General features: G+C 43.9%; 1 protein-coding gene across 2 annotated transcripts in view; it reads right to left on the bottom strand.

Annotated features, from left to right (window-relative positions):
* LOC143804855 (rho GTPase-activating protein 6-like) overlaps positions 1 to 10,908 on the bottom strand; it is a 281,479-nt gene extending 270,571 nt beyond the window's left edge. The window contains exons 1-3 of one of the 2 annotated variants that reach the window (XM_077283365.1): positions 10,809 to 10,908; positions 10,428 to 10,579; positions 10,143 to 10,190 (exon numbers count right to left, since the gene is read on the bottom strand). In XM_077283365.1, the coding sequence (XP_077139480.1) occupies positions 10,143 to 10,190; positions 10,428 to 10,579; positions 10,809 to 10,831 (223 nt within the window). In that variant the 5' untranslated portion in view covers positions 10,832 to 10,908. The remainder of the gene's footprint in view (positions 1 to 10,142; positions 10,191 to 10,427; positions 10,580 to 10,808) is intronic. The other variant, XM_077283366.1, reaches the window with a different exon arrangement.
* Between the last annotated feature and the right edge of the window lie 14,770 nt (positions 10,909 to 25,678).

The raw sequence follows: 25,678 nt of genomic DNA, 5'->3' as shown, positions 1-25,678 counted from the left end.
ATGACCCCGGAGACGACGACCCTGGAGATGACAACCCTGAAGACCACCCCGAAGAAGACCAAGAAGATGACCCTGAAGAAGATGACCAAAAGGACAAAGAACAAGAAGACAACCACCAAGATACAGAAGAACAAGAGACAGAAGACCAAGAAGCAGAAGAACAAGAAGCTGCAGAACAAAACGCAGAAGATCATTAAGCATAAGGCTAAAAATCAGAGCAAAAGATATTATCTAAATTATAAGCAGAGGAAGACTAAGCAGTGTATGGAGGTGAGTCCGTTCCTACTCGTGGTGCCCCTGGAAAAAACCTGCTGCTGCAGGCAAAATTGAACAAGGACAAATCCTGTTGTAAATCTTTTGTGACAGGCAGAACGGAAGGTGTAATCTTCAAACTTTTATAGATAACAACTACAGGAATGCCTGTCTGTCACAAATAAGAATATGATGAAGAAGAAGAATATGAAGAAGATGAAGAAGTAGAATATGAAGAAGAATAATAGTTGAATAAGGAGAATATGAAGAATGTAAAAAAAAGAATAATAGGAAGAAGGTGAAGAAGAAGAAGTAGTGAAACATAAATATCTGACAAAATATAAAAAAGCTTAACATAGTCAATATCTTTGTAACTCCGAACGTCTTAAAAAAAATTTAATTCCTGCTATTCCATTTGATTGGGCTAAACCTCTATGCCTTTAATGTCTCCTCCACCTCCCCCAATACATTCTACATTATTCTTAGTTGTTTTCCTTCATGTAGAATTAACCTACAAGGAAAGAAAGGGTTTGTTTTAATTCCGATATTTGTGTCCCATTGACTTACATTGGTTTCTGGTATCGGAATCGGCGATATCTGATATTTTTGGGGTATCGGTCTGATCCAATCCGATCCGATATTTCCCGATATCGGAAGGTATCGCTCAACACTAACAATAGCCTAAAATAGTGCTGGGAGGGAGGAAAGGTAACCATTGATAGAATTATGGGTGCCTAAAACGTTCTGATGTATGTGGTAAGCAAAGACAATTCAAAAAGTCTTGTCCTGCAAAAAAAAGCTACTGTTGTACAAATTGCTAAAAAGTTAACGATGGTCATCGTAAAAAGGTGTCAGGAGAGACGGTGCATCAGAGCCTGACACAGATAGGACGGCGTCACTGCAGCATAGGCAGAGTGTTCCAGCTGACCCCTGTACAAAAGCTGAAATCACCCACAATGCACCAGTGAGCTGCAGAACTGGAGCCATGTATAGGCCTATATGCAGGACTCACACCTGGGTCTCGCTATTGTATTAAGACTTTCTACTAACTCCTATAGTTTGTCTGTGGACAATTCCTGTCCACAGGCTCTAGACCATCTCCTAGTCACCTGTGGTTTACAGTCCATGAGTTACTCGTCTGCATCTTCCAGTAACCCTTCTATATCAGTGGTCTTCAGTAGGGTTGAGCGAAACGGGTCGGCCATTTTCAGAAGTCGCCGACTTTTGGCAAAGTCGGGTTTCATGAAACCCGACCTGACCCCTGTGTGGTCGGCGATCTTCTGAATCTGGTATCGGAATTCCGATACCGAGTTCCGATATGTTTGCGATATCGGGAATCGGTATCGGAATCCATATTTAAGTGTTAAATAAAGAATCAAAATAAAAAATATTGATATACTCACCCTCGGACGCGCCCTGGTACTAACCGGCAGGCTTCCTTCCTAAGAATGAGCGTGTGAATGACCTGCGGTGACGTCGCGGTGATTGGTCGCGAGCGGTCACATGGACAAGCCGCGACGTCATCTAAGGTCCTTCACGCGAGTTTCCTCTCCTTCAGACCCTGGGAACCATAGTATCCCATTGCATTGCATTGGGTTTCGTGTTTTGGCCGACCCCGACCCCGACTTTTTTATAGGATCGGCCGATTTCACTCGACCCGACTTTTGAGAAAGTCGGGTTTCGTGAAACCCGACCCGATCCTATAAAAATAAAAGTCGCTCAACCCTAGTCTTCAGGACTTCACCTGGTTATCTGCAGCTTTCAGTAACCTTGCTGTCTGTCAGTGGTCTTCAGGACTTGACCTGTTAGTGTATGGCTTTCAGTAACCCTGCTGCAGTCAGTGGTCTTCAGGACTTCACCTGTTTGTGTATGGCTTCCAATAACCCTGCTGCAGTCAGTGGTCTTCAGGACTTCACCTGTTTGTGTATGGCTTCCAATAACCCTGCTGCAGTCAGTGGTCTTCAGGACTTCATCTGTTGGTATATGGCTTCCAGTAACCCTGCTGGCTGTCAGTGGTCTTCATAACTTCACCTCACCTGTTGGTGTATGGCTTCCAATAACCCTGCTGCAGTCAGTGGTCTTCAAGGACTTCACCTATTGGTGTATGGCTTCCAGTAACCCTGCTGCAGTCAGTGGTCTTCAGGACTTCACCTGTTGGTGTATGGCTTAAAGTAACCCTGCTGTCTTCAGGACTTCACCTGTTTGTGTATGGCTTCCAGTAACCCTGCTGTCTGCCAGTAACCCTGCTGTCTGTCAGGACTTCACCTGTTGGTGTATGGCTTCCAGTAACTCTGCTGCAGTCACTGGTCTTCAGGACTTCACCTGTTTGTGTATGGCTTCCAATAACCCTACTGCAGTCAGTGGTCTCCAGGTCTTCACCTGTTGGTGTATGACTTCCAGTAGCCCTGCTGCAGTCAGTGGTCTCCAGGATATCACCTGTCTGTGTATGACTTCCAGTAACCCTGCTGCTATCAGTGGTCTTCGGGACTTCACCTGTTTGTGTATGGCTTCCAATAACCCTACTGCAGTCAGTGGTCTTCAAGGACTTCACCTGTTGGTGTATGGCTTCCAGTAACTCTGCTGTAGTCAGTGGTTTCAGGACTTCACCTGTTTGTGTATGGCTTCCAGTAACCCTGCTGCAGTCAGTGGTCTTCAGGACTTCACCTGTTTGTGTATGGCCTCCAATAACCCTGCTGCAGTCAGTGGTCTTCAGGACTTCACCTGTTTGTGTATGGCTTCCAGTAACCCTGCTGCAGTCAGTGGTCTTCAGATTTTCACCTGTTTGTGTATGGCTTCCAGTAAGCCTGCTACAGTCAGTGGTCTTCAGGACTTCACCTGTAGGTGTATGGCTTCCAGTAACCCTGCTGTCTGTCAGTGGTCTTCAGATTTTCACCTGTTTGTGTATGGCTTCCAGTAACCCTGCTGCAGTCAGTGGTTTCAGGACTTCACCTGTTTGTGTACGGCTTCCAGTAACCCTGCTGCAGTCAGTGGTCTTCACTTCACCTGTTTGTGTATGGCCTCCAATAACCCTGCTTCAGTCAGTGGTCTTCAGGACTTCACCTGTTTGTGTATGGCTTCCAGTAACCCTGCTGCAGTCAGTGGTCTTCAGGACTTCACCTGTATGTGTATGGCTTCCAGTAACCCTGCTGCAGTCAGTGGTCTTCAGGACTTCACCTGTTGGTGTATGGCTTCCAGTAATCTTGCTGCTTGTCAGTTGCTGTCAAGACTGTTCCTGTTTTGTCTGCAGCCTCCAACTATCCTGCTACCTGTCAGTGCTCTTTAGGACCCCTTTGAGACTTTCAGTTTGCCTGTCGGCTACCAGGATGTCTCCTGTCCAATTGCAGCTTTCAGGACCTCTAAAAGACTTTCAGAAGCACTTTATGACTTTCAGTTTGCCTCTATGTGTTCACCTGCAATTTCTAGATTGTTCTTGCGCCTGCATCTTCCTGGACGTCTCCTGTCTGATTGCAGCTTCTAGGGCCCCTTTAAGTCTGTCCAAGATGCCTTTAAGACTATCAGTTTGCCTCTACATGTCCACTTGTGGCTTCCAGGACATCTCCTGTGTGCTTGCAGCTTCCAGGACCCCTTTAAAAGTTTTATTTTGCCTCTAGTAACTCTGCTATATGTTTTCCGCTTGCAATACCTGCCTGCTGCATTGATGCCCATGGCCAGTGTGTCCAGCTGGACCTTGGGCTTAGAGGATGCACCTCACCTTGTGTGCCCGCTTTCTGGAACAACTGGCATAGCGTAAAATAAAAATTGACAGTTTGTGTTCCACCTTTGTATCCTGCACAGCTGGAAAGGTTGTGTATGTGTATTGGTAGATAGATAAAACATAGATAATAGATAGATGATAGACAGATAAGATAGATAGATAGATAGATAGATAGATAGATAGATAGATAGATAGATAGATAGATAGATAGATAGATGATAGATAATAAATGATAGATGGATAATAGATAGATAATGGATGGATAATAGATAGATAATAGATAGATAATAGATAGATAGAGCATAGATAGATGATAGATAGATAATAGATAGATAATTGATAGATAGATAGATAGATAGATAGATACATAGATAGATAGAAAATAGATAAATAGATAGATAGAAAATAGATAAATAGATACTGCTTGAAAAAGGTTCGCTACACTGAACCGAAACATTGCCATCATGGGCTAAAAAAAATAGCTCCTTATTCACAGACACAGGTGTGCTGTTTCCTTTTTTGGACTACTAATAGACAGATAGATAGATAATAGATAGATGATAAATAGATGGTAGATAGATAATAAATAATAGATATATAATAGATAGATAACAGATAATAGACAGATAGATAGATAATAGATAGATAATAGATGATAGATAGATACGGTAGATAGATAGGGGATAGATAATAGATAGAAAATAGATAGATAATAAATAGATAGCTGATAGATAATAGATAGATAAATAATAAATAATAGATTGATAGATAGCTGATAGATAATAGATAGATAAATAATAGATAGATAAATAATAGATAGATAATAGATTGATAGATAATAGGTAAAAGATAGATAGATAAAAGATAGATAGATAATAGATAGATAGATAATAGATAGATAGGTAATAGATAGATAGATAATAGATAGATAGGTACGGTAATTGATAGATAAGGAAAAAGGGGGTGCAAAGCCTCACAGGCACATACCAGTCTTTGTATACAAAAAAATAGAGTTGAGGCAACACACCATCTGTAGTAATAAAGTGCTCTTATAATAGTCCATATGGCGACGTTTCGGTCCCAAGTGTGAATCTTTCTCAAGCAGTTACAAAAGTGCATGTGCAGAGTATTTAAGGTAACTTGACTAGCAAAGCATTTAACATCAATATATAAAAATGCAGCAGTGTAACAATAATATGATCATGATTTACATAACAATATGTCAGAGCATGATTACATAAAGTGATACAGTGCAAAAAAATATCATATACAGTGTGACTTGATAAGACAGACAGATAGATGGTACATAAATAGATAATAGATAGATAATAGATAGATCGATAATACATAGATAGATGATAGATAATAGATAAATAGGTAGATATTAGACAATAGATAGATAATAGATAGATAATAAGTAGATAGATAGATAGATAGATAGATAGATAGATAGATAGATAGATAGATAATCACATTGTATAAGTTATATAAATGTATTTGCATTTTGCAGTGAGAAATAAGTATTTGATCCCCTACCAACCATTAAGAGTTCTGGCTCCTACAGACCAGTTAGACGCTCCTAATCAACTCATTACCAGCAATAAAGACAGCTGTGTTACATAGCCACCTTTATAAAAGTCTCCTGTCCACAGACTCAATTAATCAGTCAGACTCTAACCTCTACAACATGGACAAGACCAAAGAGCTTTATAAGGATGCAGGGACAAGATCATAGACCTGCACAAAGCTGGAATGGGCTACAAAACCATAAGTAAGACTCTGGGTGAGAAGGAGACAACTATTGGTTCAATAGTAAGAAAATGGAAGAAATACAAAATAACTGTCAATCAACATCGATCTGGGGCACCATGCAAAATCTCACCTCGTGGCGTATCCATGATCATGCGGAAGGTGAGAGATCAGCCTAAAACTACACGGGGGGAACCTATTAATGATCTCAAGGCAGCTGAGACCACAGTCACCAAGAAAACCATTAGGTATGGTTTTCACCAAGAAAACCATACCTAATAGGAATATACTCACCCTCGGACGCGCCCTGCTTCTTTCCGGCAGCCTTCCTTCCTAAGAATGAGCGCGTGAAGGACCTTAGATGACGTCGCGGCTTGTCCATGTGACCGCTCGCGACCAATCACAAGCCGCGACGTCACCGCAGGTCATTCACGCGCTCATTCTTAGGAAGGAAGCCTGCCGGTTAGTACCAGGGCGCGTCCGAGGGTGAGTATATCAATATTTTTTATTTTGATTCTTTATTTAACACTTAAATATGGATTCCGATACCGATTCCCGATATCGCAAACATATCGCAACTCGGTATCGGAATTCCGATACCAGATTCAGAAGATCGCCGACTTCATGGCCGACCCCACACAGGGGTCGGGTCGGGTTTCATGAAACCTGACTTTGCCAAAAGTCGGCGACTTCTGAAAATGGCCGACCCGTTTCTCTCAACCCTACTCCTGACATGTGCGCAAACCTCATCATCAACTGCAAAGAACATCTGACTGCTGTACTTGCCAGAAGGGTTTTGCCATGAAGTTTTAAGTCTTGTTTACCAGAGGGATCGAATACTTATTTCCCACTGGAAAATGCAAATAAACTTATATAATTAACTAGATTGTGGCCCGTTTCTAACGCATCGGGTATTCTAGAATATGCATGTCCCCGTAGTATATGGACAATGATGATTCCAGAATTTGCGGCAGACTGTGCCCGTCGCTGATTGGTCGAGGCAACCTTTATGACATCATCGTCGCCATGGCAACCATTATGACATCTACGTCGATACTGTGCCCGTCGCTGATTGGTCGAGGCCAGGCGGCCTCGACCAATCAGAGACGCGGGATTTCCAGGACAGACAGAAAAACCCTTAGACAATTATGTATATAGATACAATGTGATTTTCTTGATTTAGTTTTTGATATTCTATCTCTCAATGTTAAAATTAACCTACTCTTAAAATTATAGACTGTTCATGTCTTTGTCAGTGGGTAAACTTACAAAATCATCAAGGGACCAAATACTTAGTTCCCCCACTGTAGATAAATCTAGATAAATAGATAGATAATAGATTGATAAGATAATAGATAGACAGATAGATACTAGATAGATAGATAATACACTGCTCAAAAAAATTAAAGGGAACACTTAAATAACAGAATATAATTCCAAGTAAATCAAACTTCTGTGAATCCAAACTGTCCACTTAGGAAGCAACACTGATTAACAATATATTTCACATGCTGTTGTGCAAATGGAATGGACAACAGATGGAAATTATTGGCAATTATCAAGACACCCTCAATAAAGGAGTGGTTCTGCAGGTCGGGACCACAGACGACATCTCAGTGCCAATGCTTTCTGGCTGATGTTTTGGTCACTTTTGAATGTTGGTTGAGCTTTCATACTTGTGGTAGCATGATACGGACTCTACAACCCACACAAGTGACTCAGGTAGTACAGCTCATCCAGGATGGCACATCAATGCAAGCTGTGGCAAGAAGGTTTGCTGTGTCTGTCAGCGTAGTGTCCAGAGGCTGGAGGCGCTACCAGGAGACAGGCCAAAACACCAGGTGATGTGGAGGGGGCCATAGGAGGGCAACAACCCAACAGCAGGACTGCTACCTCAGCCTTTGTGCAAGGAGGAACAGGAGGAGCACTGCCAGAAACCTGCAAATTGACTTCCAGCAGACCACACATGTGCATGTGTCTGCACAAACGGTTAGAAACCGACTCCATGAGGATGTCTGAGTGCCCGACGTCCACAGATGGGGGTTGTGCTCACAACCAAACACCGTGCAGGACGCTTAGCATTTGCCACAGAACACCAGGATTGGCAAATTTGCCACTGGCGCCCTGTGCTCCTCACAGCTGAAGGCAGGTTCACACTGAGCATATGTGATAGACGTGACAGAGTCTGAAGACGCCATGAAGAGCGATCTGCTGCCTGGAACATCCTTCAGCATGACCGGTTTGGCAGTGGGTCAGTAATGGTGTGACATGGCATTTTCTTGGAGGGCCGCACAGCCCTCCATGTGCTCGCCAGAGGTAGCCTGACTGCCATTAGGTACCGAGATGAGATCCTCAGACCCCTTGTGAGATCATATGCTGGTGCGGTTGACCCTGCGTTCCTCCTAATGCAGGACAATGCCAGACCTCATGTGGCTGGAGTGTGTTAGCAGTTCCTGCAAGATGAAGGCATTGAAGCTATGGACTGGCCTGCCTGTTCCCCAGACCTGAATCCGATTGAGCACATCTGGGACATCATGTCTCGCACCATCCACCAACATCATGTTGCACCACAGACTGTCCAGGAGTTAGCGGATGCTTTAGTCTAGGTCTGGGAGGAGATCCCTCAGGAGACAATCCACCGCCTCGTCAGGAGCATGCTCAGGTGTTGTAGGGAGATCAAACAGGCACGTGTAGGCCACACACACTACTGAGCATAATGTCCTTGTCTTGAGGCATTTCCACTGAAGTTGGATCAGCCTGTAACTTCACTTTCCACTTTGATTTTGAGCATCATTCCAACTCCAGACCTCCGTAGGATATTAGTTGTGATTTACGTTGATAATTTTTGGGTTTTATTATTCTCAACACATTCCACTATGTAATGAATAAAGATTTACAGCTGGAATATTTCATTCAGTAATATCTAGGATGTGGGATTTTAGTGTTCCCTTTATTTTTTTGAGCAGTGTAGATAGATAATAGATAGATAATAGATAATAGACAGATGATAGATAGATAATAGATAGATAGATGATAGATAGATAGATAATAGATATATAGATAAATGGAAAAAATCTATTTAGATAGATAATGATAGATAATAGATAGATATATAATAGATAGATAATAGATAGATAGATAGATAGATAATAGATGATAAATAATATATAGATAAATAGATAGATAATAGATAGATGATAGATAGATAGATAATAGATAGATAATAGATAATAGATACATAGATAATAAATAGATAATAGGTAGATAATAGATGGATAGATAATAGAGAGATAATAGATAGAATATATAGGTAGATAATAGATAGATAATAGATATATAAATGATAGAATGATAGATAATAGATAGTTAGATGGTAGGTAGATAGATAATAGATAGATACACAGGTCAACAAAAAAAAATTTTTTTTCTGGTGTCCAAAATATTTTAATGAATTTGGGGTATTTTTGGGGTGCTGATTCTGAATATGCTATCAGTTTTGCCAGATTGGCTCAAGTTTTTGACATTTTTGGTATCTTATTTATAGCACTTGTTGGTAAATGCGACGCATCATCTCATTAATTTCCTTGGATTAGTACTTGAACTGAGCAGTTCTCAATATAGTTTTGTGTTAATTAGTGTTCTAAAAGTTTGTTCATAGCTTGATTTTTGCACTAACTTTATGTTGTTGTCTGTTTTCCAGTGAAAAGCATGAACTCATCAAGAAGAAGTTGTCTTAACGATCCAGACTCATTCTGTTACATTTGTGGTGAATACACACTGCCAAAACATAGAAGAAACATAACAGACTTCGTAAAAAAAAGTGTATTTTGCCTATTTTGGGGTTATGCTTGGGGACCAAGACATAGTGTGCAAAGCATGTATCGAATTATTACGAAAATGGAGCAAAGGACAAAGAAAAAGCTTCAAATTTGGTGTTCCAGTGGTGTGGAGAGAGCAAAAAAATCATCATGATGACTGTTATTTCAATAAAGTTAATGCGTGTGTAGCAAATTACGTCTTTTTTTGACACATTTTACGAAAAATCTCAAAAACTTGAGCCAATCTGGCAAAACTGATGACATATTCAGAATCAGCACCCCAAAGTTACCCTAAATTCGATGAAATATCTTTGGCACCAAAAATGCTGTTGACCAGTGAGATGGATAGATAGTGAGATAATAGATAGAATAGATAGATATATAATAGATAGATAGATAATAGATGATAGATAATAGATAGATAATAGATAGATAAAAGATAGATAGATAGATAGATAGATAATAGATAGATAGATGATAGATAGATAGATAGATAGATAGATAGATAGATAGATAATAGATAGATAGATGATAGATAATAGATAGACGATAGATGGATAGATCAGACACCCCCTACACAATGTATACGCTGTGTTATATCCATATACCTTTTCGCTCCTGTCTGCGTTTCACAAGTTTCTTTGCTTTTTGGTGACCTGTAATATAAAGGGCTCGGTGTTAGTGGAGGCGCAGCGCAGCGCAGGACACAGATAATACAGAACACATTGCTGTCACCGGCTGCAGCACATTCCAGAGGGAAAATCCAAAAATAAACAGATCATTTCCTTCCAGTCTGGGAAAGTGCCCCTTCCCCGGCTCCCCAGTGTGTCCCACTACTCCAGTGTCATCCACGCCGTGGCACACATCCAGCACACCATGCACACGTGTGTTACCTAGAGAGGTGCCCGTCTCACCCGGCGTGATGTCCGTGTAGAGTCCGCGCTGCTGCAGGGTGTAGAGCGCAATCTCCTGCAGGCGGAACCTCTCCAGCTCAGATAAGCTCTGCAGGTGAACGGCGGTGAGATGCTCTGCAGCCTCCAACATCCTGGGAATAGACACAGTAATGTCACCATGCAGAGAACGCCCGGCTCACATGGAGCGTCTGCTTCAGCTTTTATCCTAAGTTATGTGACAAGGCTCAGAAAAGGGTCGATATTGACTTTTAGGATTGCTACTTCCAACAGGCGGCTGTACAGTCCCTGTCCTCCTGAAGAAAGCTCCACACATGTCCTGTATGGGAAGACCACCTAGCAGAAGGCGGCCCCCTTCCTTACCGGCTCTTGTCGCTCAGCTCCATTGAGTTCCTTCCCCCAGAAACTATGCAGCCTGCAGGTATCTGGGACAGCACAGACTGGAGGATCTGCAGCCAGAAGAGGAGCGTCAGAGGGGAGGAGAAGTCCGGGGAGGAGAACGTCAGGGAGCTGACAGAGGCAACTACAGAAGTATGGGGTGATGCAAGAAATGACCACAACCAGGACTGACGGCAATCACAGCACAGAACATATAATAATACGTTTATTATTAGTGAATCCGCACGCTGCACTCAGATGGAGAAAAGCTGCTATAGAACACGTCAAAATAAAGATATTTTAATCTTAGTAAATGTTCTGGCAGATGATTGTATTATTCAGCCATCATTTGCCTCTTACAGCCTCACGTGGAGCCTTCCCCTGTTAAGTGCTGCAGTCCATTTTATTTTATTTTTTTACAAATTTCTCCCAAAACTTTCACCACTAAAATTTTACAAACAATAAATGCATTAGATATTACTCAGTGTGACTGAACCAGCGGTGCCACCGCCTCCATGACTGAATACAGAATGCTGGTGGGACAATAAAGATAATTTTTACCCGCTGCATTTGGCAGCATTCAGGAGCCGGACAGATTAACCCCATATCTGTAGATTAACAGCATTATTCCTGGTGACAGCTTCCCTTTAAGGAGAGAGGGATTTTGATTTTTTTTTGCTTATAGCATTTACAATAAGGGTTAATTAATTTTATATTTTGATAGCCTGGAATTTTACAAATGCTGCGATGCCAGCTGTTTTTTTTTTCCATTATTTTGAATTTCTTTATTTTTAATGTGGGAGACGTGCGGTGATTACAATTTTATTTTTACTCTTTTTTTGCATTCTTTTGCTTGTTATGTCTATTACAACATCTGCTCACTGACTGAGCTCTGCTCTCCCAGGTGGAAAACGTTTTGGATTCAAAAGTTTATATTTTTTAATACCTTTTAGTTCAAAAACTTTTTTCAAAATCTCCTTAGAGCACACAAGTCAAACTCTGGCCCACAGGGTGTTTATATTTGGCCTGCAACCTCCATTATGCTATATGGAGGACTATGTGGGGGTCCATTATACTGTATAGAGGACAATGTGGGGCCTATTATACTGTATGGAGGTGTCACGACTCTGTGCCCAGGTGTCCCGGGACCAGGGTATCTGTTGTGAATTCTGTTTTTGGGCTCCCTCTGGTGGTTACTGGTGGTACTGGTTGACTGGTGTCTTGTTTTTTCCAGTGCACCTGTTTCCATTAGGAAATTGGGAGTCTCCTATTTAGTCTGGCTTCCCAGTCATTGCAGTGCCGGCAATCAATGTTATCAGAGCACCTTGTTGCTTGCTTCCTGCTCCAAGTCTGCAAGTCAGCTAAGTTGAATCTTTGGCTTTTGTGTTTGTTTTGTCCAGCATGCATTTTTATATCTCGTGCGGCTGGAAGCTCTAGTGATCTGGAATTGCTACTCCGGTGTCATGAGTTGACAACGGAGTTAAGGTAATTCCAGGATGGCTGTTCAGGGTTTTGAGGTGACCGCGATGCTGAATCTATATTCATACTGCGTTTGTGTTTTCCTCTTACCTAACCGTTATTATATGTGGGGGGCTGTTATGGTTCTCAATGGCAAGAGAACATAGCCCAGCAAACATAAGAACTAGCTCTTGGAAGGATGGAAACTAAACTGACCATGAACTAAACCTGCCGCACAACTAACAGTAGCCGGGTAGCGTAGCCTGCGTTTTATCCCTAGACGCCCAGCGCCGGCCGGAGGACTAACTAATCCTGGCAGAGGAAAATATAGTCCTGGCTCACCTCTAGAGAAATTTCCCCGAAAGGCAGACAGAGGCCCCCACAAATATTGGCGGTGATTATAGATGAAATGACAAACGTAGTATGAAAATAGGTTTAGCAAAATTGAGGTCCGCTTACTAGATAGCAGGAAGACAGAAAGGGCACTTTCATGGTCAGCTGAAAACCCTATCAAAACACCATCCTGAAATTACTTTAAGACTCTAGTATTAACTCATAACATCAGAGTGACAATTTCAGATCACAAGAGCTTTCCAGACACAGAAACGAAACTACAGCTGTGAACTGGAACAAAATGCAAAAACAAACAAGGACTCAAGTCCAACTTAGCTGGGAGTTGTCTAGCAGCAGGAACATGCACAGAAAGGCTTCTGATTACAATGTTGACCGGCATGGAAGTGACAGAGGAGCAAGGCTAAATAGCGACTCCCACATCCTGATGGAAACAGGTGAACAGAGAGGATGATGCACACCAGTTCAATTCCACCAGTGGCCACAGGGGAAGCCCAAAAATCCAATTTCACAACAGTACCCCCCCCTCAAGGAGGGGGCACCGAACCCTCACCAGAACCACCAGGGCGATCAGGATGAGCCCTATGAAAGGCACGGACCAAATCGGAGGCATGAACATCAGAGGCAGTCACCCAAGAATTATCCTCCTGACCGTATCCCTTCCATTTGACCAGATACTGGAGTTTCCGTCTGGAAACACGGGAGTCCAAGATTTTTTCCACAACGTACTCCCGGTGCGGAGGTAATGAACCAAGCTTAGGTTCTTCAAAAACGTCACGATATTCAGTCAAGAATTCAGGAATCTCAGAGGGAATAGATGATGAAATGGAAACCACAGGTACGTCCCCATGCGTCCCCTTACATCCCCAGCTTAACACAGACATAGCTTTCCAGTCAAGGACTGGGTTATGAGATTGCAGCCATGGCAATCCAAGCACCAACACATCATGTAGGTTATACAGCACAAGAAAGCGAATAATCTCCTGGTGATCCGGATCAATCCGCATAGTTACTTGTGTCCAGTATTGTGGTTTATTGCTAGCCAATGGGGTGGAGTCAATCCCCTTCAGGGGTATAGGAGTTTCAAGAGGCTCCAAATCATACCCACAGCGTTTGGCAAAGGACCAATCCATAAGACTCAAAGCGGCGCCAGAGTCGACATAGGCATCCGCGGTAATAGATGATAAAGAACAAATCAGGGTCACAGAAAGAATAAACTTAGACTGTAAAGTGCCAACTGAAACAGACTTATCAAGCTTCTTAGTCCGCTTAGAGCATGCTGATATAACATGAGTTGAATCACCGCAATAGAAGCACAACCCATTTTTTCGTCTAAAATTCTGCCGTTCACTTCTGGACAGAATTCTATCACATTGCATATTCTCTGGCGTCTTCTCAGTAGACACCGCCAAATGGTGCACAGGTTTGCGCTCCCGCAGACGCCTATCAATCTGGATAGCCATTGTCATGGACTCATTCAGACCCGCAGGCACAGGGAACCCCACCATAACATCCTTAATGGCATCAGAGAGACCCTCTCTGAAATTCGCCGCCAGGGCGCACTCATTCCACTGAGTAAGCACAGCCCATTTATGGAATTTCTGGCAGTATATTTCAGCTTCGTCTTGCCCCTGAGATAGGGACATCAAGGCCTTTTCCGCCTGAAGTTCTAACTGAGGTTCCTCATAAAGCAACCCCAAGGCCAGAAAAAACGCATCCACATTGAGCAACGCAGGATCCCCTGGAGCCAATGCAAAAGCCCAATCCTGAGGGTCGCCCCGGAGCAAGGAAATCACAATCCTGACCTGCTGAGCAGGATCTCCAGCAGAGCGAGATTTCAGGGACAAAAACAACTTGCAATTATTTTTGAAATTTTGAAAGCAAGATCTATTCCCCGAGAAAAATTCAGGCAAAGGAATTCTAGGTTCAGATATAGGAACATGAACAACAAAATCTTGTAAATTTTGAACTTTCGTGGTGAGATTATTCAAACCTGCAGCTAAACTCTGAATATCCATTTTAAACAGGTGAACACAGAGCCATTCCAGGATTAGAAGGAGAGAGAGAGAGAAAGGCTGCAATATAGGCAGACTTGCAAGAGATTCAATTACAAGCACACTCAGAACTGAAAAAAGAAAAAAAAAAAAAAAAAAAAAAAAAATCTTCAGCAGACTTCTCTTTTCTCTCCTTTCTCTGTCAATTAATTTAACCCTTTTTTGGCCGGTCAAACTGTTATGGTTCTCAATGGCAAGAGAACATAGCCCAGCAAACATAAGAACTAGCTCTTGGAAGGATGGAAACTAAACTGACCATGAACTAAACCTGCCGCACAACTAACAGTAGCCGGGTAGCGTAGCCTGCGTTTTATCCCTAGACGCCCAGCGCCGGCCGGAGGACTAACTAATCCTGGCAGAGGAAAATATAGTCCTGGCTCACCTCTAGAGAAATTTCCCCGAAAGGCAGACAGAGGCCCCCACAAATATTGGCGGTGATTATAGATGAAATGACAAACGTAGTATGAAAATAGGTTTAGCAAAATTGAGGTCCGCTTACTAGATAGCAGGAAGACAGAAAGGGCACTTTCATGGTCAGCTGAAAACCCTATCAAAACACCATCCTGAAATTACTTTAAGACTCTAGTATTAACTCATAACATCAGAGTGGCAATTTCAGATCACAAGAGCTTTCCAGACACAGAAACGAAACTACAGCTGTGAACTGGAACAAAATGCAAAAACAAACAAGGACTCAAGTCCAACTTAGCTGGGAGTTGTCTAGCAGCAGGAACATGCACAGAAAGGCTTCTGATTACAATGTTGACCGGCATGGAAGTGACAGAGGAGCAAGGCTAAATAGCGACTCCCACATCCTGATGGAAACAGGTGAACAGAGAGGATGATGCACACCAGTTCAATTCCACCAGTGGCCACAGGGGGAGCCCAAAATCCAATTTCACAACAGGGGGCTACTATAACCTTTGGGGTTTCCCTGGAGGCAAGTCAGGTCTGTGTATTCCTCTATTAGGGGTAGTTAGTTCTCCGGCTGGCGCGAGGTGTCTAGAGACAACGTAGGCACACCCCCTGGCTATTTTTAGTTGCGTGTTAGGTTCAGTATCGCGGTTACCTAAGATACCATCCTTCCTAGAGCTTGTCCGTTTTTTGCCTAAATCCCTGCCATTGGGAATCATGACAGTATTGCCGGCCTAATGTATTAAGAATATTGGCTGAAGAAAGAGAGTAAAAGGAAGTTTCTGACACTTTTTTTTTTTTTTTTTGCTCAGAAGTTCTCCTAGCCATAATTGCAGTCTGCTGTTTTTTTTTTTGTTTTTTGTTTTTTTTTCTCTCCTCTTAACCCCTGAATGGCTCAGATCTCTGCTGTTGAAAAATGGATATCCAGAGTTTAGCTTCAAACCTAAATGCTCTCGCTTCTAAGGTTCAAAATATCCAAGACTATGTTATGCATGCTCCTGTGTCTGAACCCAAGATCCCTATACCCGAGTTCTTTTCTGGAGATAGATCTCGTTTTTTGAATTTTAAGCACAATTGTAAATTGTATCTTTCTCTGAGATCTCGCTCCGCTGGAGATTCTGCTCAGCAGGTTAAAATTGTTATTTCCTTGTTGCGGGGTGACCCCCAGAATTGGGCATTTGCATTGGCACCAGGGGATCCTGCGCTGCTCAGTGTGGATGCGTTTTTTCTGGCACTGGGGTTGCTCTATGAGGAACCTAATTTGGAGATTCAGGCTGAAAAGTCCTTAATAGCCCTCTCTCAAGGGCATGATGAAGCTGAAATATATTGTCAAAAATTTCGAAAATGGTCTGTGCTTACTCAGTGGAATGAGTGCGCCCTGGCGGCGAATTTCAGAGAAGGTCTCTCTGACGCCGTTAAAGATGTCATGGTGGGGTTTCCTACGCCCACAGGTCTGAATGAATCCATGACTATGGCTATTCAGATTGATCGGCGTTTACGGGAGCGCAAACCTGTGCACCATTTGGCGTTGTCTTCTGAGCAGGCACCAGAGATTATGCAATGTGATAGAATTCTGTCCAGAGGTGAACGGCAGAATTATAGGCGCAAAAATGGGTTGTGCTTCTACTGTGGTGATTCTGCTCATGTTATATCAGCATGCTCTAAACGCACAAAAAAGGTTGATAAGTCTTTTTCAATTGGCACCTTACAATCTAAGTTTATTTTGTCTGTAACTTTGATTTGTTCATTGTCATCTATCACTGTGGATGCCTATGTGGATTCTGGCGCTTCCTTGAGTCTTATGGATTGGTCCTTTGCCAGACGTTGTGGGTTTAGCCTAGAGCCTTTGGAAGTTCCTATCCCTCTGAAGGGTATCGACTCCACACCTTTGGCTAGGAATAAACCACAATACTGGACACAAGTGACTATGTGTATGACTCCTGACCATCGGGAGGTGATTCGCTTCCTTGTGTTGCATAACTTGCATGATGTCTTAGTGCTTGGATTGCCATGGTTGCAAACTCATAATCCAGTCCTCGACTGGAAAACAATGTCTGTGTTAAGCTGGGGATGTTGGGGGGCTCATGGGGAAGTACCTTTGGTTTCCATTGCTTCATCTACTCCCTCTGAAATTCCAGCATTTTTGTCTGATTTTTGTGATGTTTTTGAGGAGCCTAAACTTGGTTCTCTTCCCCCTCACCGGGATTGTGATTGCGCTATAGAATTGATTCCTGGCAGCAAGTTTCCCAAGGGTCGTTTGTTCAATCTGTCTGTGCCTGAGCATGCTGCTATGCGAGAGTATATTAAGGAGTCCTTGGAAAAGGGACATATCCGTCCATCCTCATCCCCTTTAGGAGCAGGTTTTTTTTTCGTGGGTAAAAAAGATGACTCCCTGAGGCCCTGTATTGATTATCGCTTGTTGAATAAGATTACAGTCAAATATCAGTATCCTTTGCCACTATTGACTGATTTATTTGCTCGTATTAAAGGGGCAAAGTGGTTCTCTAAGGTTGATCTTCGGGGGGCGTATAATTTGGTGCGGATTAAGCAGGGAGATGAGTGGAAAACTGCATTTAATATGCCCGAGGGCCATGTTGAGTATTTGGTAATGCCTTTTGGTCTTTCTAATGCTCCTTCAGTCTTTCAGTCCTTTATGCACGATATTTTCCGTAAATATCTGGATAAATTTATGATTGTGTATTTGGATGATATTTTGATTTTTTCGGATGACTGGGAGTCGCATGTTCAACAGGTTAGGAAGGTTTTTCAGGTTTTGCGGTCCAATTCTTTGTTTGTAAAGGGTTCAAAGTGCATTTTTGGGGTTCAGAAGATCTCCTTTTTGGGGTATATTTTTTCCCCTTCTTCTGTTGAGATGGATCCTGTCAAGGTTCGGGCTATTTGTGATTGGACGCAGCCTACTTCCCTGAAGAGTCTTCAGAAGTTCTTGGGCTTTGCTAATTTCTATCGTCGATTTATAACTGGGTTTTCAAGTGTGGTTAGACCTCTGACTGATTTGACTAAGAAGGGTGCTGATGTTGCCAATTGGTCCTCTGCGGCTGTGGAGGCCTTTCGGGAGCTTAAGCGCCGCTTTTCTTCTGCCCCTGTGTTGCGTCAGCCTGATGTTTCGCTCCCTTTTCAGGTTGAGGTTGATGCTTCCGAGATTGGAGCAGGGGCGGTTTTGTCGCAGAAAGGTCCCGATTGCTCAGTGATGAGACCATGTGCATTCTTCTCTCAAAAATTTTCGCCCGCCGAGCGAAATTATGATGTCGGTAATCGGGAGCTCTTGGCTATGAAGTGGGCATTTGAGGAGTGGCGTCATTGGCTTGAGGGTGCTAGACATCAGGTGGTGGTCTTGACTGATCACAAGAATCTGATTTACCTTGAGTCTGCCAGGCGTCTGAATCCTAGACAGGCGCGCTGGTCTTTGTTTTTCTCCCGGTTTAATTTTGTGGTTTCATACTTGCCGGGCTCGAAAAATGTGAAGGCAGATGCTCTTTCTAGGAGTTTTGAGCCTGACTCCTCTGGTGATTCTGAGCCTACGGGTATCCTTAAGGATGGAGTGATTTTGTCTGCTGTCTCCCCAGACTTGCGGCGTGCTTTGCAGGAGTTTCAGACTGATAGGCCTGATCGTTGTCCGCCTGGGAAATTGTTCGTTCCAGATGAGTGGACCAGTAGAGTTATCTCAGAGGTTCATTCTTCTGTGTTGGCAGGCCACCCTGGAATTTTTGGTACCAGAGATTTGGTGGCCAGATCCTTCTGGTGGCCTTCCTTGTCTCGGGATGTGCGTACCTTTGTGCAGTCTTGTGATGTTTGTGCTCGGGCCAAGCCTTGCTGTTCTCGGGCTAGTGGATTGTTGTTGTCCTTGCCTATTCCGAAGAGGCCGTGGACGCACATCTCTATGGACTTTATCTCGGATCTCCCGGTTTCTCAGAAAATGTCTGTCATTTGGGTGGTGTGTGACCGTTTTTCTAAGATGGTTCATTTGGTACCCTTGCCCAAATTGCCTTCTTCATCGGACTTGGTTCCTTTGTTTTTTCAGAATGTGGTTCGTTTACATGGTATCCCGGAAAACATCGTTTCTGACAGGGGATCTCAATTTGTGTCCAGGTTCTGGCGAGCGTTCTGTGCCAGGATGGGCATTGATTTGTCTTTTTCGTCTGCGTTCCATCCCCAGACTAATGGCCAGACGGAGCGAACTAATCAGACCTTGGAGACTTATTTGAGGTGTTTTGTGTCTGCTGATCAGGATGATTGGGTCGCCTTTTTGCCGTTGGCAGAGTTTGCCCTCAATAATCGGGCCAGTTCTGCCACTCTGGTTTCTCCTTTCTTTTGCAATTCAGGGTTTCACCCTCGTTTTTCATCTGGCCAGGTGGAATCTTCGGATTGTCCTGGAGTGGACACTGTGGTGGATAGACTGCACCAGATTTGGAGTCATGTGGTGGACAATTTGAAGCTGTCTCAGGAGAAGACTCAGCAGTTTGCTAATCGTCATCGTCGTGTGGGTCATCATCTCCGTGTTGGGGACTTGGTGTGGTTGTCTTCTCGTTTTGTCCCTATGAAGGTCTCCTCTCCTAAGTTTAAGCCTCGGTTTATAGGTCCTTATAAGATTTTGGAGATTCTTAATCCTGTATCTTTTCGTTTGGATCTACCAGCATCTTTCACCATTCATAATGTCTTCCATCGGTCGTTGTTGCGGAGGTACGAGGTACCGGTTGTTCCTTCTGTTGAGCCTCCTGCTCCTGTGCTGGTGGAGGGTGAATTGGAGTATGTTGTGGAGAAGATTTTGGACTCTCGCATTTCCAGATGGAGACTTCAGTATTTGGTTAAATGGAAGGGATACGGTCAGGAGGATAATTCTTGGGTGACTGCCTCTGATGTTCATGCTTCGGATTTGGTTCGCGCCTTTCATAGGGCGCATCCAGATCGCCCTGGTGGTTCTCATGAGGGTTCGGTGCCCCCTCCTTAAGGGGGGGGGTACTGTTGTGAATTCTGTTTTTGGGCTCCCTCTGGTGGTTACTGGTGGTACTGGTTGACTGGTGTCTTGTTTTTTCCAGTGCACCTGTTTCCATTAGGAAATTGGGAGTCTCCTATTTAGTCTGGCTTCCCAGTCATTGCAGTGCCGGCAATCAATGTTATCAGAGCACCTTGTTGCTTGCTTCCTGCTCCAAGTCTGCAAGTCAGCTAAGTTGAATCTTTGGCTTTTGTGTTTGTTTTGTCCAGCATGCATTTTTATATCTCGTGCGGCTGGAAGCTCTAGTGATCTGGAATTGCTACTCCGGTGTCATGAGTTGACAACGGAGTTAAGGTAATTCCAGGATGGCTGTTCAGGGTTTTGAGGTGACCGCGAAGTCCTCTTTGGTATATTCTGCTATCTAGTCAGAGAACCTCGCTTTGCTGAATCTATATTCATACTGCGTTTGTGTTTTCCTCTTACCTAACCGTTATTATATGTGGGGGGCTACTATAACCTTTGGGGTTTCCCTGGAGGCAAGTCAGGTCTGTGTATTCCTCTATTAGGGGTAGTTAGTTCTCCGGCTGGCGCGAGGTGTCTAGAGACAACGTAGGCACACCCCCTGGCTATTTTTAGTTGCGTGTTAGGTTCAGTATCGCGGTTACCTAAGATACCATCCTTCCTAGAGCTTGTCCGTTTTTTGCCTAAATCCCTGCCATTGGGAATCATGACAGGTATCCTTCCCTATCCCTAACCCTAGGGGCGCGCTAGCTTCCCCAGATTACTTCTGATGCTGAGGTTGCCAGGGCCATGTACCTTGCCTTATCTCCTGAATTCATCTTCAGTCTGTATCCTTCCCCCACCCAGAGAAGAGGGGAGTAGTAGTGTACTGTAATACACCAACTAGACTAAAAAAAGTAATTCGAACAGGGGTAATGAATAATACCAAACATACAAATATACTCGCACATGTAACAGAGGAATACATCGGGGAGAGGAGGATGGGATAAAACCAAAGTAGGAGAAGAAAGGGAATTTGTTGTGAACTCCGTTTTCGGGCTCCCTCTTGTGGTCACAGATGGTATTGTGTGACTTTGGTTTTTTGGCTCCCCCTGGTGGTTTGGTTTATTATCCTGCGGGTCTGGCTGGATCAGCTGCCTCGTTATTCACCAGGGAGGCTCCTATTTAGCTCTGCTTCACTTCCACTTGTTGCCGGCTGTCAATGTATTCAGTGCTATTCTGATTACTCCTGATTATCTCGTTTTCTGCCTCTTCAGGATAAGCTAAGTTCTGTTTGAATATTTTTTGCTCATCTGCCTGCAATATGATTTCTGTGTATGATGAGTCTAGTCCAGCTTGCTAATATGTGATTTCTTTTTGCTGGTAAGCTCTGGGGTACGGAGTTGCTTCCCCCGCACCGTAAGTTGGTGCGGGGGCTCGAGCAATCTCTGCGTGGATATTTTGAATAGGGTTTTTTATTGACCGCACAGTTCCCTTCCTATTTTCTGCTATCTAGTATTAGCGGGCCTCATTTGCTAAATCTGATTTCATCTCTGCGTTTGTGCTTTCCCCTTAACTCACCGTTAATATTTGTGGGGGGCTATTCTATATCTTTGGGGTCATTCCACTGAGGCAAGAGATGACTTTCTTTCCCTCCAGGAATAGTCAGTTTCTCAGGCCGTGAAGAGACGTCTAGGATTTTTAGGTAACGTTCCACGGCTGCCTATAGTTGTTTGCGGATAGGATCAGGTTGCGGTCAATCTAGTTACCACTTCCCCAGAGCTAGTAGTCTGTTCAGTTTCTTAGCTAGTCTGACCTGCGATCCTTGCCACTAGGATCATAACAGTACAGCCGGCCACAAAACTGTTAATTGCATGGCAGAAGCAGGAGAAAAGAAGCTTGGAGATATTTTTTTTTTTTTTTTTGCTGCCGTGTGTCTAGCTGCTGTGTGTCTGGCTTCTCTCCTCCTCTTAATCTTGGTGTGGCTCTGAGTTCAGCTGCTGATATGGATATCCAGAGTTTAGCCTCCAGTGTAGATCATCTTGCTGCAAGGGTACAAAGTATTCAGGATTTTGTTGTGCACAGTCCTAGGTCAGAGCCTAGAATACCTATTCCGGAGTTGTTTTCTGGAGATAGATCTAGGTTCCTGAATTTTAAGAACAATTGCAAGTTGTTTCTTTCTTTGAAACCTCGTTCCTCTGGGGATTCTGTTCAGCAAGTTAAGATTATTATTTCTTTCTTGCGTGGCGATCCTCAAGATTGGGCTTTCGCATTGGCTCCAGGGGATCCTGCATTGCTCAGTGTGGATGCGTTTTTTCTGGCCCTTGGATTGCTCTATGAGGAACCTAATCTTGAGAACCAGGCTGAAAAAGCGTTGTTGTCCCTCTCTCAGGGGCAAGATGATGCAGAGGTGTACTGCCAGAAATTTCGGAAATGGTCGGTGCTTACTCAATGGAATGAGTGTGCCCTGGCTGCAAATTTCAGAAAAGGTCTTTCTGAAGCCATTAAGAATGTCATGGTGGGGTTCCCTACGCCTGTAGGTCTGAATGAGTCAATGACTCTGGCCATTCAGATTGATCGGCGTTTGCGGGAGTGCAAACCTGCGCACCATTTGGCGGTGTCTTCTGAACAGACACCTGAGTCTATGCAATGTGATAGAATTCTGACCAGAAGTGAACGGCAAAATTATAGACGGCAAAATGGGTTGTGCTTTTACTGTGGTGACTCAGCTCATGTTATCCCAGCATGCTCTAAGCGCACAAAAAAGATTGATAAATCTGTCACCATCGGTACTTTACAGCCTAAGTTTATTTTGTCTGTTACCCTGATTTGTTCCCTGTCATCTTACCCGGTTATGGCTTTTGTGGATTCAGGTGCTGCCCTGAGTCTGATGGATTTGTCATTTGCCAGAATCTGTGGTTTTGTTTTGGAGCCTTTAAAATTCCCTATTCCACTAAGGGGAATTGATGCTACACCATTGGCTATGAATAAACCTCAGTACTGGACACAAGTGACCATGTGCATGACTCCTGTTCATCAGGAGGTGATTCGCTTTCTTGTATTGCATAATTTGCATGATGTTGTCGTGTTGGGCCTGCCATGGTTGCAGACTCATAATCCAGTCCTGGATTGGAAAGCAATGTCTGTGTCAAGTTGAGGTTGTCAGGGAATTCATGGCGACGCTCCTGTGGTGTCAATTGCTTCATCCACTCCTTCTGAGGAGTCCAGAAAGACTCCAGAAGGAGTCTTTTTGGAGTCCAGAAAGTCTCTTTTTTGGGTTTCATTTTTTCTCCTTCTGCTATTGAGATGGACCCAGTCAAGGTTCAGGCTATTCATGACTGGACTCAGCCTACATCTGTTAAGAGTCTTCAGAAGTTCTTGGGTTTTGCTAATTTTTACCGTCGCTTCATCTCTAATTTTTCTGGTGTTGTTAAGCCATTGACGGATTTGACCAAGAAGGGTTCTGATGTTACTAATTGGTCTCCTGCGGCTGTGGAGGCCTTTCGGGAGCTGAAGCGCCGGTTTTCTTCGGCTCCGGTCTTATGTCAGCCAGACGTCTCCCTTCCTTTCCAGGTCGAGGTTGATGCTTCTGAGATTGGAGGGGGGCTGTTTTGTCGCAGAGAAGCTCTGATGGCTCTGTGATGAAGCCATGCGCTTTCTTTTCAAGAAAGTTTTCGCCTGCCGAGCGGAATTATGATGTTGGTAATAGGGAGTTGTTGGCTATGAAGTGGGCATTTGAGGAGTGGCGACATTGGCTCGAGGGATCTAAGCATCGTGTGGTGGTCTTGACTGATCACAAAAATCTGATTTATCTCGAGTCGGCCAAGCGGCTGAATCCTAGACAGGCTCGTTGGTCGTTGTTTTTCTCTCGTTTTGATTTCGTGGTCTCATACCTGCCTGGTTCGAAGAATGTGAAGGCTGATGCTCTTTCTAGGAGTTTTGTGCCTGACTCTCCTGGTGATTCAGAGCCAGCTGGTATCCTCAGAGTAGGGGTGATTTTGTCTGCCATCTCCCCAGATTTGCGACGAGTGCTGCAGGAGTTTCAGGCGGATAGACCTGATCGTTGTCCACCGGAGAGACTGTTTGTCCCGGATAGATGGACCAGCAGAGTTATTTCCGAGGTTCATTCTTCGGTGTTGGCAGGCCATCCTGGGATTTTTGGTACCAGAGATTTGGTGGCTAGGTCCTTCTGGTGGCCTTCCTTGTCGCGGGATGTGCGTTCCTTTGTGCAGTCTTGTGGAATTTGTGCTCGGGCTAAGCCTTGCTGTTCTCGTGCCAGTGGCTTGTTGTTGCCTTTGCCTGTCCCGAAGAGGCCTTGGACGCACATTTCCATGGATTTTATTTCAGATCTCCCTGTCTCTCAGAGAATGTCGGTCATTTGGGTGGTGTGTGATCGTTTTTCTAAAATGGTCCATTTGGTGCCCTTGCCTAAGTTGCCTTCCTCCTCCGAGTTGGTTCCTCTGTTTTTTCAAAATGTGGTTCGTTTGCATGGGATCCCTGAAAATATTGTTTCCGACAGAGGATCCCAGTTTGTGTCTAGATTTTGGCGGACCTTTTGTGCTAAGATGGGCATTAATTTGTCTTTTTCGTCGGCCTTCCATCCTCAGACAAATGGCCAAACCGAGCGCACTAATCAGACTTTGGAAACCTATTTAAGATGTTTTGTTTCTGCTGATCAGGACGACTGGGTGACTTTTTTGCCATTGGCCGAGTTTGCCCTTAACAATCGGGCTAGTTCTGCTACTTTGGTTTCGCCTTTTTTTTGTAATTCAGGGTTTCATCCTCGTTTTTCCTCGGGTCAGGTGGAGCCTTCTGACTGTCCTGGAGTGGATGTTGTGGTGGATAGGTTGCATCAGATTTGGAATCATGTGGTGGACAATTTGAAGCTGTCACAAGAGAAGGCTCAGCGCTTTGCCAACCGCCGTCGCTGTGTGGGTCCCCGACTTCGCGTTGGGGATTTGGTGTGGTTGTCTTCTCGCTTTGTTCCTATGAAGGTCTCCTCTCCTAAGTTTAAGCCTCGGTTTATCGGTCCTTATAAGATTTTGGAAGTCCTTAACCCTGTGTCATTTCGTTTGGACCTCCCGGCATCGTTTGCTATTCATAATGTGTTCCATCGGTCGTTGTTGCGGAGGTATGTGGTGCCTGTGGTTCCTTTGGTTGAGCCTCCTGCCCCTGTGCTGGTTGAGGGAGAATTGGAATACGTGGTGGAGAAGATCTTGGATTCTCGTATTTCTAGACGGAGGCTTCAGTATTTGGTTAAGTGGAAAGGCTATGGTCAGGAGGATAATTCCTGGGTTGTCGCCTCTGATGTTCATGCGGCCGATTTGTGACTTTGGTTTTTTGGCTCCCCCTGGTGGTTTGGTTTATTATCCTGCGGGTCTGGCTGGATCAGCTGCCTCGTTATTCACCAGGGAGGCTCCTATTTAGCTCTGCTTCACTTCCACTTGTTGCCGGCTGTCAATGTATTCAGTGCTATTCTGATTACTCCTGATTATCTCGTTTTCTGCCTCTTCAGGATAAGCTAAGTTCTGTTTGAATATTTTTTGCTCATCTGCCTGCAATATGATTTCTGTGTATGATGAGTCTAGTCCAGCTTGCTAATATGTGATTTCTTTTTGCTGGTAAGC

This window comes from Ranitomeya variabilis, chromosome 2, assembly GCF_051348905.1.
Source record: "Ranitomeya variabilis isolate aRanVar5 chromosome 2, aRanVar5.hap1, whole genome shotgun sequence".
Lineage (NCBI taxonomy): Eukaryota > Metazoa > Chordata > Amphibia > Anura > Dendrobatidae > Ranitomeya > Ranitomeya variabilis.
Note: the sequence above shows the minus strand (reverse complement) of the source record. Positions and strands in the feature narration are given on the sequence as shown.